Source organism: Aptenodytes patagonicus, chromosome 26, assembly GCF_965638725.1.
Source record: "Aptenodytes patagonicus chromosome 26, bAptPat1.pri.cur, whole genome shotgun sequence".
Classification (NCBI taxonomy): domain Eukaryota; kingdom Metazoa; phylum Chordata; class Aves; order Sphenisciformes; family Spheniscidae; genus Aptenodytes; species Aptenodytes patagonicus.
In genome coordinates this window covers 1,802,303-1,824,303 of record NC_134974.1, presented here as the reverse complement: position 1 = coordinate 1,824,303, position 22,001 = coordinate 1,802,303, and the positions used below count along the sequence as shown (strand labels likewise).

At 60.4% G+C, this 22,001-nt stretch overlaps 3 protein-coding genes across 9 annotated transcripts; all 3 read right to left on the bottom strand.

Moving 5' to 3' along the window:
• Window positions 1–288: 288 nt before the first annotated feature.
• LOC143171129 (mothers against decapentaplegic homolog 4-like) lies at window positions 289–7,747 on the bottom strand. Of its 5 annotated transcripts, none has more exons than XM_076359899.1 (12): window positions 7,687–7,747; window positions 4,703–4,951; window positions 3,488–3,662; window positions 3,366–3,386; window positions 3,048–3,251; window positions 2,828–2,959; window positions 2,607–2,756; window positions 2,447–2,500; window positions 2,149–2,332; window positions 1,184–1,352; window positions 639–777; window positions 289–546 (listed from the first exon to the last, which is right to left on the bottom strand). In XM_076359899.1, the coding sequence occupies exons 2-12, from the start codon at window positions 4,937–4,939 to the stop codon at window positions 335–337; spliced, it is 1,677 nt and encodes a 558-aa protein (XP_076216014.1). In that variant the 5' UTR covers window positions 4,940–4,951; window positions 7,687–7,747; the 3' UTR covers window positions 289–334. The 5 variants fall into 5 exon arrangements, with proteins under 5 accessions (XP_076216014.1, XP_076216015.1, XP_076216017.1 ...); XM_076359900.1 differs by having other exon boundaries at window positions 2,607–2,735; XM_076359901.1 differs by having other exon boundaries at window positions 394–546; window positions 1,184–1,261.
• Window positions 7,748–8,337: 590 nt separating this feature from the next.
• On the bottom strand, window positions 8,338–17,634 carry CHTOP (chromatin target of PRMT1). 2 transcript variants are annotated; one of them, XM_076359906.1, is made up of 6 exons: window positions 17,481–17,634; window positions 16,110–16,191; window positions 14,476–14,629; window positions 11,112–11,295; window positions 10,843–10,980; window positions 8,338–9,588 (listed from the first exon to the last, which is right to left on the bottom strand). In XM_076359906.1, exons 2-6 carry the CDS (start codon window positions 16,172–16,174, stop codon window positions 9,386–9,388), a joined length of 744 nt encoding a protein of 247 aa, XP_076216021.1. In that variant the 5' UTR covers window positions 16,175–16,191; window positions 17,481–17,634; the 3' UTR covers window positions 8,338–9,385. The 2 variants fall into 2 exon arrangements, with proteins under 2 accessions (XP_076216021.1, XP_076216019.1); XM_076359904.1 differs by having other exon boundaries at window positions 11,112–11,298; window positions 17,481–17,633.
• A 1,076-nt stretch (window positions 17,635–18,710) lies between these two features.
• Window positions 18,711–21,925, bottom strand: S100A1 (S100 calcium binding protein A1). Of its 2 annotated transcripts, none has more exons than XM_076359775.1 (3): window positions 21,902–21,925; window positions 19,146–19,294; window positions 18,711–19,007 (listed from the first exon to the last, which is right to left on the bottom strand). In XM_076359775.1, the coding sequence occupies exons 2-3, from the start codon at window positions 19,284–19,286 to the stop codon at window positions 18,864–18,866; spliced, it is 285 nt and encodes a 94-aa protein (XP_076215890.1). In that variant the 5' UTR covers window positions 19,287–19,294; window positions 21,902–21,925; the 3' UTR covers window positions 18,711–18,863. The 2 variants fall into 2 exon arrangements, with proteins under 2 accessions (XP_076215890.1, XP_076215889.1); XM_076359774.1 differs by lacking the exon at window positions 21,902–21,925 and adding an exon at window positions 21,339–21,497.
• Between the last annotated feature and the right edge of the window lie 76 nt (window positions 21,926–22,001).

Genomic DNA, 22,001 nt, shown 5'->3' with positions numbered 1-22,001 from the left:
GAAATGCAGTCTGCAGCGGGGGGGCGGGAACGGCAACTTCCGCCCCGCGCCGCAGGGGCCGCTGGGAAATGTAGTCCTAGGGGCGCAGCTGCGGGCACAGCTGGAGGCGCAGCTGCAGACACAGCTGGCGGCGCGCCCCTCGCCCTCCACAGCGCCGAGCACCCGCGGAAGGCGCAGGCAAGAGCCAGGCGGCAAAATCCAGACCCGTTCATTAAATAATGGTTAAAACCAGCCCCCGCCGCGCGTTTTTGGTACTTTCCGCTTTTTTTTTTTTTTCCCTTTTTTTTTTTTTTTTGGCTTTTTCTTACAAAAATTAAGTTAAGAGGGGCGAGGGTTAGCGCAGAGGGCCTGGCTCGGCGGCAGGCATGGTGTGCAGGACCTCATCCAGCAGCTGCAGGGCGCGGTGGAGGTGCACCTCGATCCAGCACGGCGTGTGCTTGATGCTCTGCCGGGGATAGTCGGGCCCCCAGCCCTTGACAAAGCTCAGCCGCAGGATACACAACCGCCGCAGGTCGTCCACGCCGATCCCCGCCGCCGCTGAAAGCCCTGCCCGGGAGGGACACGGCCGTGGGTGGAGGATCCCCATGGCCACGGGGATCCCGTCCCCCTCACCGTTCCAGCCCCGGGGGGTCACTCACCCACGGCGGGCGCGATGCCTCCCACTGAGCCGGGACCCGGGATGTTGCCGGCCACGGCGGCAGCCTGAGCAGCGGCCGCAGCCTGGGCTGTGGCCGCTTGCTGCTGCATCTGGCGGTGGCACTGGCGCAGGTCAAACACCTGGGGGGCAACGCAGGGGGACCCCTGAGCAGGGCGGCATCGGGGGGGCGGATGCCCCGGGGACCCCCTTCAGCATGGGCGTGGGGGTTCCTCCATCCCTGGAGCCTCACCATTGTCCCTCAGCACTGGGGACCCTTTGCCTGGGACCCCCTTTAACACGGACATGGGGCTCCCTCCATCCCTGGGGTCCCTCCATTGCCCCCCAGCATGGGTGACCTATTGCCCAGGACCCCCTTTGTTGTGGGCGTGGGGGTCCCTCCATCACTGGTCCCTCCATTCCCCCCCAGCATGGGGGACCCTTTGCCTGGGACCCCCTTTAACATGGGCACGGGGCTCCCTCCATCTCCGGCACCCCTCCCTCCTGGGGATGTGGGGTCCCTCTCTTTCCCCCCCGGGGACGCCCCACCTTGATGTAGGCGCCGGGGTAGATCTTGTGCACGGCGTCCCCGGGGGCTCTCCCGGCCTCCCGGTCCAGGTAGTAGCTCTGCACGAAGACGGCGTGGTCGCTCAGGCACCGCATCCACACGTCGCCCTCGCCCCGACACTCCAGCTGCACGCCCTTCCCGATGTGCAGCCTGCCCCGCAGAGACCGTCAGCGCCGGCACCCCGCCACGGAGCATCCCCCGGCTGCCCCCCCAAACTCCCCATTAGCCCCCTATATCCCCCACCTGCCCCCCAATCCCCCATTAGCCACCTACATCCCCCCACCTCCCTATACATCCCTCATTTGCCCCCTATATCCCCCCTTCTGCCCCCCCAAACTCCACATTAGCCCCCTATATCCCCCCACCTGCCCCCCAATCTCCCATTAGCCCCCTACATCCCCCCACCTGCCCTGTACATCCCTCATTTGCCCCCTATATCCCCCCACCTGCCCCCCCAATCCCCCATTAGCCCCCTATATGCCCCCACCTGCCCTCTACATCCCTCATTTGCCCCCTATATCCCTTCTGCCCCCCCAAACTCCCCATTAGCCCCCTATATCCCCCCACCTGCCCCCCAATCCCCCATTAGCCCCCTACATCCCCCCACCTGCCCTGTACATCCCTCATTTGCCCCCTATATCCCCCCTTCTGCCCCGTATATCCCCCATTTGCCCCCTATACCCCCGCTCTGCCCCGTACATCACGCCTGCGCCCCCATCCATCCCCCTTCTGCCCCATCTCCCCCATGCCTCACCCCCACATTGCCCCCCCCATGCACCCCCCTTTACCCCATTCATTCCTTCACCCCCCATTCACGCCTGTACCCCCCAGCTTCCCCCTCCTTTTTCCCCATCCTACCCCACACCTGCCCTTCACCACCCCCCCCCCCCCCCCCCCCGCCTCCTCCGCATTGCCCCCCGTCCCCCCGCCTCGCCCCCCGCCCCACCGGGCCCGCTCGCTGGCGTCGGTGCGGTGCACGTTGGAGAGCTGCCCCAGGCAGAAGCGGTCCCCCCCCGAGGGGTCCACGTAACCGTCCACGATGACCACGGGGCAGCTGGACGGCACCTTGAAGATCTCCCCGACCTGCACATCCATCTCGAAGTAGGCGATGGAGCACCAAAACTCTGGCCCTGGGCGGGGGGGGGGGGGGGGACACAGACACATGGACAGGGTGGGGTCAGGGCACCCATGGCTCCAGGAGGGGGTGATCCCCAGGGTGCTAATCAGGGTGGGGGGGCACTTACCGGGGTGGGTGGACACCGGTTGCTGGTACGGCCCGGAGCTATGGTGTGGGGGCCCTGGGGAGGGGGCAGAGATGGGGTCAGCGCAGCGAAGGGGCTGGGACCTTGCAGACGACCGCCTCCCCCCCCTGCCCCGCCCCGTAGTTGTCCCCCCCAAACCTACAGTAGTGGTTGGGGTGGTGGAGTGGGGGCTGCGGGTGGCTCCGGCTGCTGGACTGCGGCGGAGGGGTGGGCTGTGGCCCCCCCAGGCTCGGTGCGTAGACGGCCGCGCCGGTCCAGCTTGTTGGCGAACCTGGAGCAGGAGAGAGGGTGGCTGGGGGGGGGGGGTGTCCCCGCGCAGGACCCCTGTCGAACTGGGGGATGCGGGGCGTCCCCGGTACTCACTGTGGTAGGGCGGCTTGGGGTAGCCGTTCTGCGGGGGGGGCTGCGCCGGGGCGGCCGGGGGCGGCGTGGGGCAGGCAATCTGCAGCAGCCCCTCGCCGTGGGGCAGCGAGAGCAGGGAGCCGCCGGGGGCCACTGTGCGGGGGATACGGGGTGAGGGGGCTCAGGCTGATGCCCCCAAACCCTTCCCAGGGGATGGGGATGGGGGTTAACAGGGTCTCACCTGGGGGTGACATGGGCAGCGCGGGGTAGAGGCTCCCGGGGACGTGGGGGGACTCGGGGAGCTGCAGGGGGGGCAGCGGCTGGCGGTAGGGCTCGGCGGGGGGCAGACGCGGTGCCCGCTTGGCCCCTTGCTCCCGGCCGGGCGGCACCTCCATCTGCACACAGTCATGGACAAACTCCTCCTTCACCAGGCGCGTGGGGGGCACTGGGGAGGGGGGGGGGACACACACCGGAGACCATGGGGGGCACGGGGACCCGCTGCCGGGGGGGGATGCTGGCTCCGGGGGTGTTCCCCGCCGGCCCCGTGCCGGGGTCTCACCTGTGCTCTGGATGCTCAGACCTGCCGGGGAGAGATGGGGTGGGGGGGGGGCGTTATGGGTGCTGGTGGCGGGAGTTGGGGTGTCCTCCCCCCCCCCGGGGGTCCCGGTGGGACTGGCTCACCGATGGCAGGGGCCACCACGCGCTCGTAGTGGTATGGGTTGACGCAGACGCTGTCGTACTTGAGGTCGAAGGCGAATTGGCAGAATTTGACGTGTTTCAGCTCGTTCTTGTGTAGGTCAGGCCAGCGCCAGAGCCGAGCATAGATGACGTGGGGGAACCCCTTCCTGCCGGCCACCTGGGGGGGGACACGGGGGGGGGACCGGGACAGGATGGGGACACCGGGGCAACGAGGTGGGGGTGCACAGGGATGGTGTGTGTCCCCCCCCCCCCATCTCCCCCCCGATCTCGGCTGACTGCATCCAGCCTGGCTGCACCGTGCTGCAAACCGCGTGTCCGGCGCCAGACCCGCCCCCCCCCCCAGCATCCCCCCACCCCGGCACGGGGGCTGGCGCCAGGCCGGGACCCCGCAGCAGTCGGGGGGCTCCCCCTGCGCCTCCCCGGCTCCAGACATAACAACCCCCCCCGCTGCCCCCCCCCTCCCGGGCTCGCAGGCTGCCAGACAGTGACTCATCCCAGGAAGGGGGGCAGAGTCGCCGGGGGGATGCCAGCGCGGGTGGGGGGGGGGGAATGGACGGCAGGCAGGGGGCAACGCTGCCTGCGGCTGCCCCTGCCTGAATGCATCTGCCCTGGCAGGGTGGGGACCTCTGCCTGTCCCTGTCCCCCCCCATCCCTGGGGCAGCTGCGGCTGCGGGTGGGTGGGCGCGAGCCCAGACACTGAAGTCAGCGTGGCTCCCAGTCCGGAGCCGCAGGCTTGACGAGGCGGGGGTCCCCCTGTGCACCCCTCCCTGTGGGGGTCCCCTCCACCGGGCCCCTTGGTGCCTGGATGCCTGGATCCCCCCAGCTCGGGGACGGCTAGGGGGGAGTCTCAGGGCACCAGGATGCCTGGGTTCCCCCAGACTGGGGAGGGCTGGAGTCTTGGGGCATCCCAACACCCAGGTGCCCCAACTTTGAGGAGGGCTTACATGGGGTGTCATGGGTCACCTGGGTTCCCCCCCCCCAGCTCAGGGAGGGTTGTGGGATTTTGGGGATCATGGGGCACCCCAACACCCAGGCACCCCGGCTCAGGGAGGGTTGTGGGGTCTCAGGGGTCATGGGGCATCCCAACACCCAGGTCTTCCCAGCTCGGGGAGGGCCGTGGGGTGCACGGGGGGCTGTCAGGCTGCCGCAGGTCTGCTGAGGCACCCAGACACCCGGGTCCCGGCGCGGCAGGGTTACCTGGAGCCGCCCGTCCAAGGTGCGCTGGATGGTGACACACTTGCTGGGGTGGGCGCCGTTGGTGGTGATGGCAGCGATGAGCGAGTCGAGCTCGTCCTTCTTCTCCTTGAGCTTCTTGACGAGGCTCTCGATGGCCCGCTTGGCGAAGGTCTCGTTCTCCCCGCCCTGCCGGTGGCACATCAGGCTGTGCACGATGCTCAGGCAGGCGTCGCTGCTCGTGGGCGCGCCGAGGGACATGGCGCTGCTCCCCTGCAAGGCACGGCACGGCACGGCCCTGCCTGTCATCCTGCGGCAGGGGACCTGCTGTCTGCCCTGCCCTCGCCTGCACGGCCGCCGTGGCACAGGGCCACCGAGCCAGGAGTGAAGCACCGTGCGGGGTGCCGGTGCCCACGGGGCAGACACAGGGCAGTCGGTGCTGGCAAGAGGGACACGCGGCCCCTGTGTGGCACCGGGGACGTGGCAGCCCCTGGAAACGGCATGTGGCAGGCAAGGAGGATGTGGGACAAAGCCGTATGTCACCTTGAATGGGGGGGGCCAGCCCGGACGCCTAGGTTCCACGGTCCCTGTCCGGGGTGGGAAGAGGCACAGGGGTTACAGCGATGCCGGGACACTCGGGGTGTCCCCAGCTCCCCCGTGGTCCTGGGCTCCAACGGCAGCAGAGCCAGAGCTGGGCCATGGCGTCACTCTCGGCAGCATGCACGGGTGTGGGGACACCAGCCGTGTCACACCAACGGCCTGGCAGGGAGCACGCCTGCGTGTACGCAGCGTGCAAGGGTGCCTGCGTGCGTGCAAGCGCTCGCTCTGGGCCGGGGTGATGGACACGTGCTCCGCGCTGCCTGTCCCATCGCTGGCGCGGGGGCCAGACTAAACAGAGCCCCAGCTTGGCGCCGCTCCTTAACCCCTCGCTCGCTGCTGGGCTTCTCCCTTTCCTGCCTCCCCTGCCAGACCGTGTACACGCCAAGAGCCGCATGCATATGCACACGTGCCGGGGCCCCATGAGCATCCATCCCCCGGCCGTGGCCGTGCCGGGGCTCTGCGCCCACTGTGGTGCCGCTGCAGCAGGGTCCCGGCTCTGCGTCACGGCGGGCGCAACGCTCCAGGGCCTGGGAAAAACCTTGGGCCGGCGGCAGACACAACAAACCGTCAGCCCCTGCTCCGCGCCGCTTATCCGCGGGAGGCAGGCTGTCCTGCCAGCGTCTTGCCTACTCGTCTCCCCCTGTGCGGGCGCAGGGCCATGGCCCCCCTTTCGCCGGAGCGATGCTGCTGGCTGGGGTCCTCCGGCTTGAGACGAGCCAGATGCCGTTGGCCATGGGGACAGCTCCAGGGACGCTGGAGGGGCCCTGCAGAGCCCTGCATGGCTGGGGCACAACCCTGAGCACCCTGCCAGGCTATCGGGTTCACCCCGTGGGTGCTGACACAGCCTCGGGCACCCATCCCAGGGATGCCCGGTGCTGCCCCAATGCCGGCACTCCTGCCTGCTCTCTGCCAGCCTGTTTGTTCCCAGGAGCCCTGCCTGCCTGGCATGCTCTGCCTCAGGGCTCAATTTTGAGGCCAAAGGAGGTGAAAGAGGGCGGTGGGGACTCTCTGTGAGCATAGGCTGTCCAGGATCGCCCTGGAAGGAGTGTTCGGGGGCCCTGGCATTGGTCCTGGTTCCCCCCAGCTCCGGTGGCTAGACCCCAAGGCCAATGCCGGCTGCTCCGGGAAAGACTTGAAGGGCCAGGGCCGTCTCCAGCCCCAACTGAAACTCAGCTCAGTCTGGTTTGGGGGAAACTGGGGTGAGCAGGGGCCAGAGACAGCTTCTCCCTGGCTCCAGCTCCCCCCTGGAGATGTGATGGCCAGGAACGCTCACCGGCTCTCGGAGAGGACGGCTGTACCCATCGGCACCACGGGCAGAGCGGACACCAAAAGACCCCTCCTGCCCCGGTGTCAGAGCGAACCAGAGGAATAATGAGGTGCCTCATCGCCCCGCTCCAAATGGGAAGTGACATTTCTGCGCGAGTCTTTTGTCCCAGCCGAGGAGATGTGGCTGGGGGCTTTTCACAAACCTGTCAGGGCTCCTCTTGCAGCAGCGTGGGGCTGGGATCAAGGTCTCCCCTCCTCCCCACCCCGCATCGCTCCTGCCGTAAAAATATCTCGCTGATCCCGTGGCCTGAGACCCAGAGCTGGAGCCAGCCTTGTCCCCCAGCCTAGGAGGGGGACGAGCAGCGCAGGGTGGGGGGAAACCAGCTCCTGCAGCCCCCACACGGACACGGACTCCGGCCTAATCTCCTCGGCTCCGGGACCGCTAACTTTGCTCCCAGATAATCCCAAGGGCAGGGACAAAGGGACCGGCGGGTGCCTGGGTGGGGACTTCATTCCTGCCTGCGCCTCCCCGCTGCCAGCCTGGCTTCTGCCCCTGGCCCAGCTCTGGCTCCCCAGGCTGGGGAAGGGGATGCGCCCTGTACTTGAAGGCTTGCCTCACGGAGGGAGGTTGAGGAGCGCGGGGAAGGAAGGCAGAGGGATACCCTGGAAAAGCGGGTGTCAACGGGCCATCCCCGCCACATCCCAACTCCCAGGACTTTGTGGGGCAGCGGCCCACCTCCAGCCTGAGGTCGCCCGCAGGCTGAAAAACCGGGTGTTTCCCTGGTTTTGGTGCAGCGTTGGAGCGGGGTTTGGGGCTACCGGTGGGAGGGAAGCGGGGAGAGGCGCAGAGGGGCTGCCTGAGCGGGTGGGGGTCCTTGTGTCCCCCTGTCCGGTCCGGCCCCGGCTCCCCGTGCCCAGGCAGCGCAGCACGGCGGTTTAACGGGGGCAACCGCGCTGACAGCGAGGGGCCGGGGGCCGTTGCAGCGGGCAGGCGGGGTCGGCAGAGAGGGGCGACGGGCTGGGCGCAGGGCTTCGAGGAGGGGACGCGAGCGGGGACGCCCACGGGACCCGGGGAGCAGCGGGGCTGGGGCCGATGCGGGGAGGGGGAAGAAGCACGCAGCGGGGCCGGGCTGGCTACTCACCTCCGCCGCCCGGTTCTCCTCAGTCGGGGCCCGCCTCCCGCCGCATCTCCTCGGGCTGCCCGCGGCCCTGCCCGCTCCTGCCGCCGCTTTGCAACTTGTTTGCTACAATAACAAAAGGAGAAGCCGGGGCGCGTGAGGCGCTGGCGCGTCGCAGCCAATAGCAGGCGTCGTGACAGGCTGCCCTCGCCTCGCCGACCAATAGCGGCCGCGCTTCCACGGCGGGCGGGGCGGCTGCCCGCGCCCAGCCGGATCCCTCACAGTCCCCCCCCCCCCCCGCGCCCGCCCGCCCCAGCCGGGCCCCGTCCCCGGCTCCCGAGGGTCCCCTTCCCGTTGCAACGGGGCAGCCCGGGGAAAGGGGTGGCTTCCCGCTGGGAGGGCCGGGGATGGAAAAGCCAGGGGCAGCCTCAGCATCCTCAGCCCCAGGCCTGGATCGCGGAGGCAGCGAGCTGACCGTGACCGCTCCCCACCCGGGAGGTTTCCCGCCCCGAGGCGGCCAGAGGGTCCGCGGCGAGGTCCGACTCCTCTGGCGACAGAGGACACAGCCTTCCCTCGGCTTCCTTCCACCCCTTGCAAAGCAAATTTACCCCCAGAGCACGGCAGAGCAGGAGCAGAAAAAGCCCATTGCCAGGAAGAAAAACAAACAAAACCACCCAGAGTCCACATTGCTTTTATAATTATTTCTCCTTTGTTACAACAAAACAGAAATACAAGATTCCATTGAAACTGGAACGGTTCACAGAATGGCTGAACTTAAAACTTGAGGAGAGGGGGAGGAACAGACCCCTTCCCAAACCCATCAGGGTAAGTGCAGGCAGTTTTGGTTACACCGAAAGGTTACAGATGAATTTTGGACCCCCTGTTTTAAGAGACAGTTCTACCGCACTTTGCCCTCACGGCTGTAATTTTATGTTCCTGCTTCCAATTCCTTTAAACAAAAACACTTGTTTTCTTGCAGATACAGAAACCCCTGGTGTCACCTGTTCAAAGACGACGCAAAAGAAATTCAAACTTTATCGAAAAACAAACAAAAAAACCCAACCCCAAACCCAAGGAAGTTTTCAACCTGGGGAGTGCTCTGCACTAGGCATTAACAGAACGCTGGCTACTGACAGAAGAGGAAGTTTTGGGGCGAAACAAGAAGATTGGCGCGTCTAGAAGGAGCGCTACACCTAAACCTGGCCTGACTGTTCACCCTGCTGGGAGGTGGTTTTTCTTTTTGCTTCAGAGGGGTTAAATGGAACCGCGGGTGTGAACTCGGCCCTTCGGTCACGCTTGGGGACAGGGCCGATCCCAAAACGCAACCGCGGAGCTCAAGAGGCACAAAAGCACGCGATCCCAGCGCCGACGAGCGCTTCACCTACGGCAGCGCGGGCGGCGTGCACGCCATGCTGCGCTGCACGGGCACGGCGAGTCACCAGCGCCGATGTCAGCAGATTAACTGCAGCAGATCTGTCACATTCGTGTTTGGAGTACTCGGGGAAAGAAAAAAAAAGAAGATAAAAAAACCAATCCCAAAAAAGGTTTCATACAACAGATAGTATCAAAACTTTAAAGGAACACACTAAAGTCTGATCTCTCGGTAGAACAGGGCCGCTCCCTATTCCTGCGGGTCCTTCCAGCATGAATCAGGGTTTCCATTTTTAGCTTACGGGCATTGACATAACACACTAACTTCAACAACAGTCTCTCGGAACGACCTTCAGTCGTTTGTTTCTGGGTCTGTCTGAGCCATGTAAGCATCCAGCTCAGCATCGAGGTGTCCTTTCGTTTTAGACATGTAAGCATCTAACTGGTTGTCCAGCTGCTCCTTGGTCAATGCAGGACGTGCCGATCCTCTTCCTCGTCCTCGTCCTCTGCCGCGACCTCCAAAGCCCCCTCGTCCCCGGCCCGCCATGCCGCGACCTTGCAGTGAGACAAGAGGACGGTTACACACTCCACCAGGCCGAGCTTCGGGGTTTGCCACGGCTGCCGCTCCCCGGGAAGAGCCCGGACGACACAGCGCACTCGGCAGAGCTGCTTCAGCACCTCCACGAGGAAGCCCTGCAGCAGCTACCCCTCAGCCGACCTCCAGCTCCCGCAGCAGGTCGGGTTCTGCCGTGCCGGATTAGCTCCCCAGGCTGCTTCTGTTTCAGTCCAGAAGCCCAGACATCCGATCCTATGCTCTTAGCTCAGGCTCCCATCTCCCCTGCTTGTGCTCCAACCCCACCTATGCGTTGCATACTTCTCTCCCATGGAGCGTGCCCCGAGATCCCGCACACCTCTGGCACAGGCTGAAGCTTTCTGGCAAAGCGGCAATGCCATTAACCATCACAAGCAAATTTTTGCTTACAGACAAGTACTTCAAACTGAGAGGTTTTCAGACTACTTCAGAAGTAGGATACCCGAGAGCCCACATCGATCAGTATTTGTTTGTCAAGCTCAGAAATAAAGCTAAAGCTACAAGCCAAGGCTGTCAAGAGATATGCAGCTTCCCCGTAACTGTCTGCTCTAACTCCTGCAAACACTGGGCCAATCCCAAAGTAACATGAGAGCACGTTTGGCTGATGTTCTAAGCAAACATCTGCCTGAAACATTAACATCCCTACCATCAACAGCTGTCTCCTCTACTTCCTCTTGCGCTCCTGCTTTACTGCTTCTCTGATTTGTTGTTGAAAACAAGAGAGTTCATTTACCCAAGACTTGACTCAGTTTCAGACGTTGAATTTAGATTTTGCAGGGGTTTAGGCTTTCTCTTCTGTTAAATTTTTCCCCTTGCTAATTATTTTAAGAGTCTCTTGGTTTTACACAGGCTCTAGATCATCTCCTCCTTAAGTGCAGTCTTCCTTGATACGCTGGAAGATTACTCACTGCCTCGACTACTATTCAAAGCACCACGCAGCCAGTGATAACCTGCAGGAGCGGACAGCTTTGCCGAGAGCCCCCAGAACCCTCTCTACACTGACACAGTCAAGGATCTTGGCGAGGCGTTAAGGCCTGGCAAGACATTTCAGGAAAGGGAGCCTTAATTTAGCACTATGCCGTACACCAATTCAAGAAGAGAGGGGTTTGGGGGCTGCATGTACTTACGCATGCTAGCCTTAAACAGGAAAGAGAATTAAAGCTTACTTCTACTTATGCAGCAGCAGCGTGTCGCTCTTGAAGTTTGTGCACACTAACCTCTGCCACCAAGTCCTCCACGGCCCATGGCACCCCTGCCTAGACCACCTCTTCCAGGGCCACCGCGACCTCTAATGCCACCTCTTCTCAGGCCCATCCTGGGGGATATACCTCGTCCTCCACGAAGCAGGCTCTGACCTTCAGTAGAGAAAGGGAATTCAAATCAGAAAGAAATTAGTTTTCAGGCCGAGCGACAGAATCGGAGTCACGCTGTCAAAAAGACAGCGGTGCTGACACGTAAGCAACTCCAGTTCAGCCACAGTACTGACCTCTGAGTGGGACTCCTCCTCTCAGCAGAGCTCTTGCTCCCCGGCCACCGCGCATGGCTCCTCGTGGCAAGCCTCTCTGCCCCATAGACAATCCTCTTCCTCCCATGGCTCCGCGAGCAAGGGGTCCCGCCGGCCGGCCTAATCGTGCCTGAATGTTACTTTTACCGAGGCGTTGCTTTAAGCTCTTCTGGAATAGAAGATTTTTAGGAAACAAGAAAGTCATGCAGCAATCTCAGACTTGCAACACAAACAGCATAGCAATCGCCTATCAATAAAAGTAGTGTGGTGTTTTTTTTTTTTTTTAAAGAAAAAAAAAGAGGGTCACCAGCTCTCTGCAGTATATAATCAAGCTTCAAAGGAAGACAATCAAATCTGCTTTGGGAGGGATAATTTGTGAAGGTCAGACAGAGAACAGAGCCCTTTCCTGGAAGCAAGTGTTTGTACAGAGACAAGAAAGTTTGCAGATTTGGAAGGAAATATTTTTCTCCATTTTTAGCAGTGCTGCTCGGTCCAAATCAAAGCAGACACTTAATCCACAAGGCAGCCCACTAATCCTTCCTGCTGGAAGGTGGCAGTCCAAGCAAATCCCCGAGATAGAAAGCAACTACTCCTGCTGTGGCACAAGCCTAACCTACCTCCGCAGAGCAAGCGACATCTGTGGAGCCACATGCCACGGATATCATTCCTACTGCCCCATCCTGGCTAGGCTTCCACACAGACTAAGGCAACAGCTAGGAAAAGCACCAACTTTTCCATCTATACTACGAAAAGAAAATGATACTGAATAAAATTTACCCTCACCAGAACAACAGCAAAATAGTCATCTTTGTGTATCTGGCTTTTGAAGTGGTTCCCTCCCCCCCCACCCCCCCCCCCCCATGTCATATGTCCAGCCACCAGACTCCATTTCACAGACAGAGCTGGCTTCCCTCGGGCCAGCCGTAGCAGCTCCTGTCCTCAAATGCCTATGCCAGAACTGCTGCAGAGACGACTCAACTGCTCATGAAGCAACAGCTGAACAGCCAATTTACATCCCAGTGTTGTTAACACGCACTGGTACCAATTCGGTCCCCACAGAGCAGGCTAGAGCTTCTGTAGGCACTGCTGAACCCTACAAGGAGCTAAGAAGCAACAGTGGGAACCTTCACACTTGTCTCAGGAACAAGAGCTCTTGGCCCTAAGAAGGTAAGGTGATGGGAGCAGCCATAAAGGCTGCATTTTACTACAGGTTCCAAGAGTTGCTTAAAGTTATTGCTTGTCTACTTGACCCAAGTTTGCGGACAGCTGAATTCGTTCCTCTAAAATCAGTCTCTTCTGTAGCTGTAGTAAGATTTCAAGTTTTACTGCCTCAGAGTTTAGATAGTCAATCATTTTTCCAACAGCCATAGCAGCCTAAAATATTAGGCTCTCTCTTTTGCCCAGCCACGCTGGCAGAAAGGAATGAGAAAGCATGTGTATGTTCCACACCCAATTATTCGTTTATGTCACTTACCATGAGAGTTTAAGATAAGCTGCTGGACTTTGCACTGAGACAGCCTAAGAGTGCTCGCCCTTCTGCTCTACCTCGGGTAGCACCTTGGTCTGCTCCAGCTACTAAGTAAATGCACGGCTAGAACCACAGTCAGTACAGATGTTTTTTACATTAAAAAAAGCACAGCAGGTTTACGTAAACACTTGTGCACTCAGATGCAGAGGATGCAAAACACAAACCCGTGAATCTAGCACAAGCAGTGCTCCGCAGGAGTTTAGGGAAGTCCTTTCTGAAGCACAGGTGAGCCATCACTGGGATCAATGCTCCCCAGCACATCCAGAAGGATCAGAAAAGCTCCTGGTGATACCAAGTATAGTACTTGTGAAAATCCAGTCACCACATCAACTTCCAGAGCAACTTGCAATCTTTGAAGAGCAACCCAACATAAACCAGGTTTCCCAATTTCCCTACAACGCCCTTCCGTGGGCCCTCCCTTGCAGCATTTGATTCCAGAAGACCACGAAAGTACACCTATGCCCAACATAAAAATCAAATGGGTTTAAGAGCGAAGCCAAAAGACCAGTTCTTCCCTGTTCCTCTGTGGCACCTCAATTCAGCAAGCAGAAACTTCTTGTTTTCAATCCAGTTTCACTTACCACTTGTGAAATTCTTAACTCTTCAAGCTTTTTTTATTTTAAGCAGAAAACAATTTAGACTACCACTTCCAGAGCTTTTGTTTACAAGCTCTGCGAGGCTAACTGGCACCACAGTCTGTTTTTACAACAGAAGTCTCAAGAGATCTTAAAAAGCAGCTGCATTCCTCTTTATCAGAGAGTGAGCCCCGAATGTTAGCATGTGTGGCAGGTTTAAGTATTCCAGCTATTTGGTGAGGCAGCTCAGCTAAGAAATTGCCAGGGCTTTCTCCTCAAGTGTGAGATAACGCACAGAATTATGTTTAACTACTGCTGTAGCCAAGTCATGCACTGCCGTCATTTGAACTCGCTGCACAGCTGTGTAGCACTACCCCACAGGTTTCAATTTGTGCCTTACACATACATTTTAAGCTAATCTTACCAGCCTTCCCATTTAAACATAAGCTTTAAAACTTGCAAAAGCCCCTACAGTCTGACAGTGAGCAGGCCCTAGACAAACAGCTCACTTCTGTATGTTATTGAGGTTTCTGTCGTAGCTAGATTTTGCCCCCTGCCCCTTCCGTAAGTCCAGAGTTATGGAGAAGCACATTGACTGCAGCGGAGAAATCAAAATCTAGCATGTTTGCTTAGGTTTTCTGCTCTACCAACAGAAGGCAATTTGAGGAACACACCGTCATCTGTAGTACTCATCACTGACATGTGAAATGATAAAGAGACTCTTTATATGAGGAGAACGCAACACTACGCCTTAAATCCAGGCCCACGTTCTAGCATTCGCAAGCAATCAAAAAATCAGTTTGTTCATCTGTTCCTCGCAGCCAGATGCTATCAAGGGAGAGGACCAAGAGAGGGTAGAGTTGGGGATGGGAGCAACCAGTCTCAACTGGATAGTAAGTACTGGTAACAATCTGCAGCAATTGTAACTGCAGCTAGATTGCGAGATGAAGCACTCGGCAGATCCAGAAACCCAGAATGAGAACATTTCTCTGAAAAAATAGAGAGGAGATATGAACAGCCAGCACACCCCCCCCCCTCCCCTCCCCCCCAACTCAGTAACATTAACCAGGAAGTTACAAAGGATTACTTATCTGAAGTAAAAAGTGGGATTTTCTGCAAGTCCCTTCTAGGTCTCTCATTTTTAACTCTCAGGAGCATTTTTCAAAATCCACCATATCCCGATAAGCCATCTGCTGGTGACAGGCATCAACGGGCTGCCCCGGAATACGCCACTTTCTCTCACCTGTTTAAGCTTCAAAGCAGCCTGGACAGAAGGTCTGTTCTCCATCTGCTGGGCCAGTCTTCTGTTTCTGGCACTGGCTAGCTGCTGCTGCTGCTGCATGGTAGCCCGAATATTCACTGGCATCGGCTGTTTGTTCTTCAGCATGTTAGTAAAGCTTCAAGGTCGAATAAAATGGGTGTTTAAATAAAGCTTTATTACATACATTTATTGGCATTTCATGGTTCTCAAGATTGGATCTCCAGATCCCATGAACCTTACGTAAAGAGTGGTACTTAGGTCACATCATATGTGATTATGTATTCCTTGTTTTCCACAAGTGTGCAGGAACTGGAAACTCGGAAATGATGTTGTATATTAATTCAGAAGTGATAAAGCTTTAGGTTACTGATTTTAGAAATGGCAGAAGGAATGAAAACAAGCAATAAGCAGAGATGATCATGACAGATGGGAGAAGACATCACAGAAACAGAAAAGCAAACTGAAATATGACTGCAAAAGCCAAATTAACCCTCAAAGATCTGAGAAAACTGTTTAAAAGCTCAATGCCAGAAGGCAGCTTTACAAAAGGCATCGCCCTGAGAAGAGACCAGTGTGCCTCTGGCGCACCACAGAACTGGTGCCGTAAGAAATGCCACCACCCAAGTGCGCTCACTTATAAAAACAGTTCACTGGGCAATTTCTTTGGTGCACAAAGAACCTTCTGTCTTTAAGAGCTATACAGGAGCAGAACATACAGCAAGATGGCAAGCCTCCTTAGCAGCAACCCATCAGCTTTCTGCTGTGTCCCGGGAGCTACACAAAACTGCAAAAGAAAACACTTACAGATGAGGAATATGGACTGACCAAAATGAAACAGGCCAGCAAACCTTCCCTGCACTGCACCTCACCACTCCTCTTCCCTGGGGTAAGCTCCGAGCACCGGTTCAGGCCACAGCTCACCGCAGCACTCGCTAGAGCAGGAACTGCACACAAATGGCTCCCTTGATCCCTGGTTCAATGATACTAACATAGTTAATCCAAGAGCGATTAGTAAGGAAGTGAAACATAACTGGAGCACCGCTGTTAGTTGTCACTGTAGAACCGCAAAAGCTCAATGGCATGGAAAAACAGAAGAAATAAAGAAATCAAGGAAAGAGAGAGATGGAGATGAAGCAAAGCATTTGCCTCTTACAAGGCCCAAAACATTGTTAAAGGGCCTTCGGGCTTGTTTAATGGCCTGCTGCATGCCTCTTACAGGCCAGACCACATGCACGTGTGTCTGCCTCGGACAAAGCAGCAAGCCTGCTGCAGCTTAGGTAACATGCTACCACGCTGCAGCGTCAACTATATAAATGTAAAAACATGTGGAAGAAAAAGGGAGGGTGTGAGGTTTCTCTCTTTCGTTATAACACATCCCACCATATTTATGTGTTGAATAGTTTAATATTAACTGCTATGGATAAATTTCTCCAAAACACTTGCCCTTTTAACCTTGCGTACCACATTTGTTGCAGTTTAAGACAGAGGTGCATAGCCATCTGCTTGTTTTAGTGAGGTTAAAAGAGGGCAGAAACCACGTTGGTTTTTGGACACCGGACAGTGATAATTAAGTAAAAAAATTTCTTATGAGCTGAAGCTGCTGTTGGCTTCCTCACCGCTCGTTCAGAGACATCTTGGTGGTGCTCTTTAGCACAACCTTCGGTGCTGACTGTGCAGCCATCTTCAGATCAAGAGAATCTGCAAAACACGAGAACTAGATTTAACAAACAGCACGGAGATCTTGCGCTTGACTAAACATTAAAAAAACCTGCATTCCGGCTCCTTTGGTGGAGGGAATCAAGAATGGGGCAGGCAACGGGTATTCTATTAATGCATTTTAAATAAGTTTTCTAGGCCACTGCCATGATACAGCAGGTTTCATAAATCAGCAAATTATGCTAACTCACCCTTACTAAGAAGTCGTCTTTTTAGAAAGTGAAAATTTTACCCCTGGCAGGAGAAACGCTGCAAAAATACAGTCCATCAGCAGTCAAGATGGCACCCAAATGTCTCGTTTAGTACAGCATCTAGTGAGACTGCCACACTTCCCAAGCTTTTAGTATCGGTGAGATGGAAACCCCAATTTGTTTTAAACAGACACATACCATGTACTTGTCAATAAAATTCCAGCATTACTCTACAGAAGTCCCATTTGCTTTAAAAAGATTAAGGTTCCATCCTCCCATTATGATTGCCGCCACTTGGACAGGGATAAACTGTAAGGGGGCAGTCACTTCGGCTTTTTAACATCTAATACTCTGGTAGGCAGCTCATCCGCAGTCCTAATGCGGTCCTCTAACATGAGAGCCTGCCACATGCCTCATGAAAGCAGCAAAGGGATTTAAACTCAGCTGTTACTCATCTTTGGAGCACAGCTCAAGCCCGAGTGCTTTGGCAGTGATGAATACTACTGAAATGTGCTAAGCTTAAACCCACTAACTATGCAGATCGCTTTCTATTTTTTTAATTAGCATAAAAATGAATGCTTAGACGACCGCCGAGAAGTACCCACCCTCAACATACCTCGAACAAAATGCTTTCTTTACAATGTTTTACAGTCCATCAGCTAGAAATTGAGCCAACAGGCAGCCGCACCCCGGTTTTTTTCATTAATAATGTTTTTAAGAAGCGTTTTTCCTGAACAACAACCGCAGCGCAGCTCGCAGAGGAAGCCCCGCTCCCATAAGCCCGCTACGCAGCGCGGGGGCTGCCCTGGCACCGCCAGCCGAGGACGGGGAGGAAGGCGAGGCCTAGCCTGGGCCATCGATCCAGCCCAGTCCGACAGCTGCCCTACGAGATGGGGGGGAGAAAACCCGACCCTACGTGCACAAAGCCTGGGCAGGGGCAAACAGTGCACCCCCCCACACCCCCAAAGGGCAAAGATCAGCCCCCGCGGCCGCCTGAGGGGACCCCGCGGCCTCCCTCACGGAGCCTCCCTCCCTCAGCGGGCCTCTCGCAGCCCTCCGGCCAGGGCCAGCCGCTCTCACCGAAGCAGACGGTCGCCAGGTCTCCGGTGGGGCTGGCTGGCTGGCGGGTGGCCGCGGGGTGTGGGGCTGGCTCCGGCGCCCTCCGCCCGCTCCCGCCGCACTCAAACGGCCGCGACAAAATGGCGGCAGCAACCACAGAACACCCTCCCTCCTCCCACCGCCCGCGCCGGCCAAAATGGCGGCGGCGACGCGCAGGGCGCAGGCGCAGAGCCCCGCACGTCACCACGCCCCCTACTATTGGGCGGGGCAGCCCTGACGCAGGGGCCGCCCCGTCGGCCATTGGTGCTTCGAGGCGCGGTGGGCGGGACCGAGCCGTGGGCGGGAGGGGGGGGGGGCGGTGGCCTCCCTCAGGCAGGCGGCGGCGCCGGGCCCGCTGCGGCCTGGCCGGGCTCCAGCGGGGCCGGTCCCCGGTTCCCCCCGCGATCAAGGAGCGGGCGGGCGCCTGAGCCCTGCGGCGGGGATCGATCCCGCAGAGGGCCGCCCGGCGGGGCCTGGCCTGGGCGGGGGCGTCGAAGACTTGAGGAGGCCTCACGGGGCCTCCGCTCCCCCCGCGGCCGGGCTAGGCCTGTGGCCTGGCTGTCCCCGATGTGTCCCCGCTTTCTGCCGTGGCAGCCCCCGTGTGGGGCCCGACCGGGCGGGTGAGGGCCCAGAGCCGTGCGGGGTGGTTGGGGAGCACCGGGGCAGGCTCCAGCCCCGGCAGACGATGGCGCTGGCGGCCCTGCGCGGGGCCGGGCCGGGCCGGGCCTCGGCGTGGGGGCTGCTGGCTGGAGGCCCGCTGGGCGAGGAGATAAGAACCGGTTCCTCCAGCCCCACGGAGCGCGGTGCCCGCCCCTCTGGCGGGACGGGCAACGAGTCCCAGCCTGCGGCCGCCCCCCCCCCCCCCCCCCCCCCCCGCCCCGGACCTTCATTGCCCCCATGTTGCACCCCCGTGTCCTGCACCCCAACACCCCAGTGCGGGCCGGGGTCACCCGCCCCAGCTGTGCTGTGCCCTGGGGTGATTCAGGGTTGGTGCGAGGCTCTGGGGCAGGGTGGGGTGCAGGGTGCGATGGAGGAGCCAGAGCAGGGTGGAGACGGGGACGTCTCCAGGCACTTGGGGTGACCCAGGGTGGCTTTTCCCTGTGACCCCGTGGCTCAGGAGAGGGAATGCTCCCTGGTATCCCCGGGGGCACTAGCAGGGGGGACAGGGCAGAAACCCCGACCCTGGAGACGAAGGAGCTGACAACACGCCTCTGGCTGGGTTGGTGCCTTTATTGTGGAGCTGGATCCCGGTGGGATCCCCCAGGTGTGCTGGGGAGCAGAGGGCGAGCTGGGGGGGTGGCGGGGGGTGGCTCTGCATTTTGGGGACGCCGTGGCTGGCTGCTGCGGGGTGGGGACCGGCCTGGGTCAGGCGTTCTCCCAGAAGAAGGTGTTGCAGGCCACGGTGAGGGCGGCCACCAGGACCACGTACTCCTGGAAGTCCACCTCCCCGTCGCCGTTCTCATCCAGGTCCTGCATGATCTTCTCCACGGCACCCGTGTCCTTCTGGGTCTGTGGGGGGGGGTGTGGGTGTGGGTGCGACAGGATGAGCCCCGGGGCTCGGCAGCCCACTGGGATGCTGCTGCCCCAGGGCATGGAGGGAAAGGGGGACCCCCCTGGCTCCTGTGCCCCAGCATGGCCGGTCCCTACCTCCAGGAAGCAGCCCAGCTCACTCTGCAGCAGCTCCTTCAGCTCCTTCTTGCTCAGCTTGTACTTGTCCCCCTCTTTGCCCGAGTAGTGGTGGAAGACGTTGATGAGCGTCTCCATGGCCCCTTCCAGCTGCGATGCCATGGCTCCGGCTGCGGGGAGGCACCCGCCACGTTAGGGGGGACAGCCGCCAGCCCCCCCTTGCCGTGAGGGGCAGCCCCCAAATCGCAGCCACCCCCTGCCCTGTCCCCTGCCGGGGAGCGTCGCACGCCGTGGCCTCCGCTCCAAACACTTGGTGCTGGGCAGAGAGCCGGCAGTGGGGCTGTGGGGGTCTTGGGGCACCCCGCTGCTCCCCAGGGCTGGATGGGGTGCTTCTGTGGCAGAGGGCCCCGGCCACCTGCCCCCTCGCAGGGCACCCGTGCCCCGGCCGGGACCTGCTCTCACCTGAGCTCCCCGCTGTGCCGCCCGCCCGCTGCTCCGAGTGCGCCGGGCTGGGCCAGCCGGGGATGTTAAATAAGCTCCAAGCCCCCTCCCTCCGGGAGGATCCGATACCGGGGCTGGACAGCCCGGCTGGCACCGCCGGGCCACCCTGCGCCGCCTTCGCGGGGGCCGGGATGCGGGGAGCCCGAACCTGCGGCACCCCGCTGCCCCTCTCACCCCACACCGGCCCCGGGATGACGCAGAGGAGCGTTTCCAGCCCCGCCGGTGCCTATGGGGTGGCAGTGGGCAGGGGAGGGGCGGGCAGCGATGCCGAGAGTCACTTTGGGGGTCTCCATGTCCCTCCCCATGCTAAACCTCGGGTGGCCCTTCTTGGCACCCCCATGGCTGAGGCTGGCCCTGCTGTGGCCCTGTGGGGCAGCGGCATGCCAGGGGGCACGGGGATGTGCGGGGTGGGCAGCGGGGTCCCTCACTGGGCCCCCCCCCCCCCCGGCTGGCTCTGCCCTCCAGCCCTGGGTCGCATCCTGCGCCTGGCCCTGGCTCCGCTCGCAGCCACAGCCCCCGTGGCACCGTGGCGCCTGGGGTCTGACCCCGCGGCGTCACCCGCTCGGCGCCTGCCGGCATCCCCCATCTGTCAGCGCCGCGGTGCCATGCCGGATCCGTCCCCAAGCCTCCTCCCCCAGGCTGATAAGGCGCGGGTATCCGGTGTCCTTGGCCTCGCAATGGGAGCCAGCCGGGACCAGAGGGGGGGAGCCGGTGGGGGCTATCGGGTGACTCAGCCCAGGCCCCCCTGGGGCCGCCCGCTCCCAGCACACAGAAAGGCCTCTTGTCAAATTAAAAAAGCCCCACAATCCCAGCCTGGAGGTTGCTCCAGCAACGGCTCGGCTAAGAAACCAGATTCCCGAGCTGGCATCGCCGATGCTGATAATCCCGGCCTCGCTGCGGCTCTCGTTACGGCCCTGCATCCGCGCGGCCGGGGCAGCCTGGGGCCCAACCCACCACGGCCTCCCCGGCACCGGCATCCCCAGGGGAACAGCACCGGTGCTGAGCCCCCAAACTCAGGCGGGCATGATTGTCTCCCCTTTTTGGCCCCCCCCCCCGCAGGGGGGCTGCCGGCAGCTGCCGGCGTAGCGTTGCGGCTTTTCGCAAGAGCCGGGTGGTGCCGGGCTCTTTATCCCAGATTCCAGTCCTAATTTGGGGCTAATTATATCCTGTTCCCTCCGTTTCCATGTCCTGCGCTTCCTGTCCTCGCGGTTGGGAAATGCAGTGGCCGCGCGGCACCCCCACCCACCCGGGGACGGCAAAACTACCCTGTCACCTGGTCCCCCGACCCCGTGCGGCCACCCCACCACCACTGCCCTGTGCTGGGGGGGACGGGGACGGGACGGCGTGGGGGGAGGCTGGAGGGTTCGGGGTGATGGGCAGGGTCTTGGGGGTCTAGCCCCTGTCCTGCACCTGGGGCAGCTGAGGTGGCTGCGAAGGGGGTCCCTGGCTGGAAGTGGGGGTCCCGGATGGAAGTGGGGGTCCTGGCTGGAGGTGGGGGGCCCGGATGGAAGTGGGGGTCCCAGACAGAGGTGGAGGTCCCAGATGGAAGTTGGAGTCCCGAATGGAGGCTCAAGAGCTGCTTCCCAGGAGGACACAGCGCCCATTTTTGGTGTGGGGCAGGGAGGGGGGCCTGGGGCTGGTGAGCTCCAGGAAAGGCTGGATCCCAGAGCTTGGGGACAGGGGGAAACGGGAAAGGCCCCCGGTGGCACTCACTTGGCGGTGTCCGCGCGGGGGCTGGCGGCAGTGGAGCCCCTGTGCCCCTGTCCCCAGTGCGGTTCGGCAGCGGGCAGGATCCGGCCGCCCCTTCCGGGAACGCCTGGCCCCCCCTGGGGCTGTGTCACCTGCCCGGTTGGGCAGCAGCTGCCCGCGATGGGAACAGGCATCGCCGCCTGGTCCTGAGCTTAAAAATAACCTGACCCCGGTCCCCGCAGTGGGCACAGAGCTGGGGCTGCCATGCCCTGGGCACCGGTGCATCCAACCGCCCGGCTGTGCTGAGCTCCCCAAGGGCTCCGGCTGCGCTCGGAGGAGCTCTGCCTTGCTCTTATTAAACCCCAAACCTTCCCAGAGATCAGGATTCGGCCAGGCGTTTCCTGAGCGGTGGGACCGGCCGGAGCCAGCTGCCCAAGGGTAAACCCCGACGCCACGGGGGCATCGTGTGGGCGACGGAGGGGTCGGCCCCCGGCGCCGCGGCCCTGCTCCCTGCCGCTGCGGTGCCAGCCGTGGGGAGAGCACGCCTGGCGTGTCCGCGCTGGCAGATCCCCAGGACAAGCTCTTACCAAACCGGGAGCAGCGAGGGACATGCCAGGAGGTTTACACACATCTTGGAACAGGTTTCAACCGCTGCGACTCCCAGTGCTCCACTTTGACCCAGCTAAA

What these genes read in the sequence shown, in the direction of transcription:
- LOC143171129 (XM_076359899.1), bottom strand. Translation starts at nt 4,939, where the DNA reads ATGTCCCTCGGCGCGCCCACGAGCAGCGACGCCTGCCTGAGCATCGTG. An exon ending in TCTGAGCATCCAGAGCACAG is followed by an intron (nt 3,252 to 3,365) that starts GTGAGACCCCGG and finishes CCCCCTCCCCAG; the next exon opens with TGCCCCCCACGCGCCTGGTG. An exon ending in AGGCATCGCGCCCGCCGTGG is followed by an intron (nt 547 to 638) that starts GTGAGTGACCCC and finishes CCTCCCGGGCAG; the next exon opens with GGCTTTCAGCGGCGGCGGGG.
- CHTOP (XM_076359904.1), bottom strand. Translation starts at nt 16,174, where the DNA reads ATGGCTGCACAGTCAGCACCGAAGGTTGTGCTAAAGAGCACCACCAAG. An exon ending in CTGCTTTGAAGCTTAAACAG is followed by an intron (nt 11,299 to 14,475) that starts GTGAGAGAAAGT and finishes CTTCTATTCCAG; the next exon opens with AAGAGCTTAAAGCAACGCCT. An exon ending in AGGAGGAGTCCCACTCAGAG is followed by an intron (nt 10,981 to 11,111) that starts GTCAGTACTGTG and finishes TCTCTACTGAAG; the next exon opens with GTCAGAGCCTGCTTCGTGGA.
- S100A1 (XM_076359775.1), bottom strand. Translation starts at nt 19,286, where the DNA reads ATGGCATCGCAGCTGGAAGGGGCCATGGAGACGCTCATCAACGTCTTC. An exon ending in AGCTGGGCTGCTTCCTGGAG is followed by an intron (nt 19,008 to 19,145) that starts GTAGGGACCGGC and finishes CCCCCCCCACAG; the next exon opens with ACCCAGAAGGACACGGGTGC.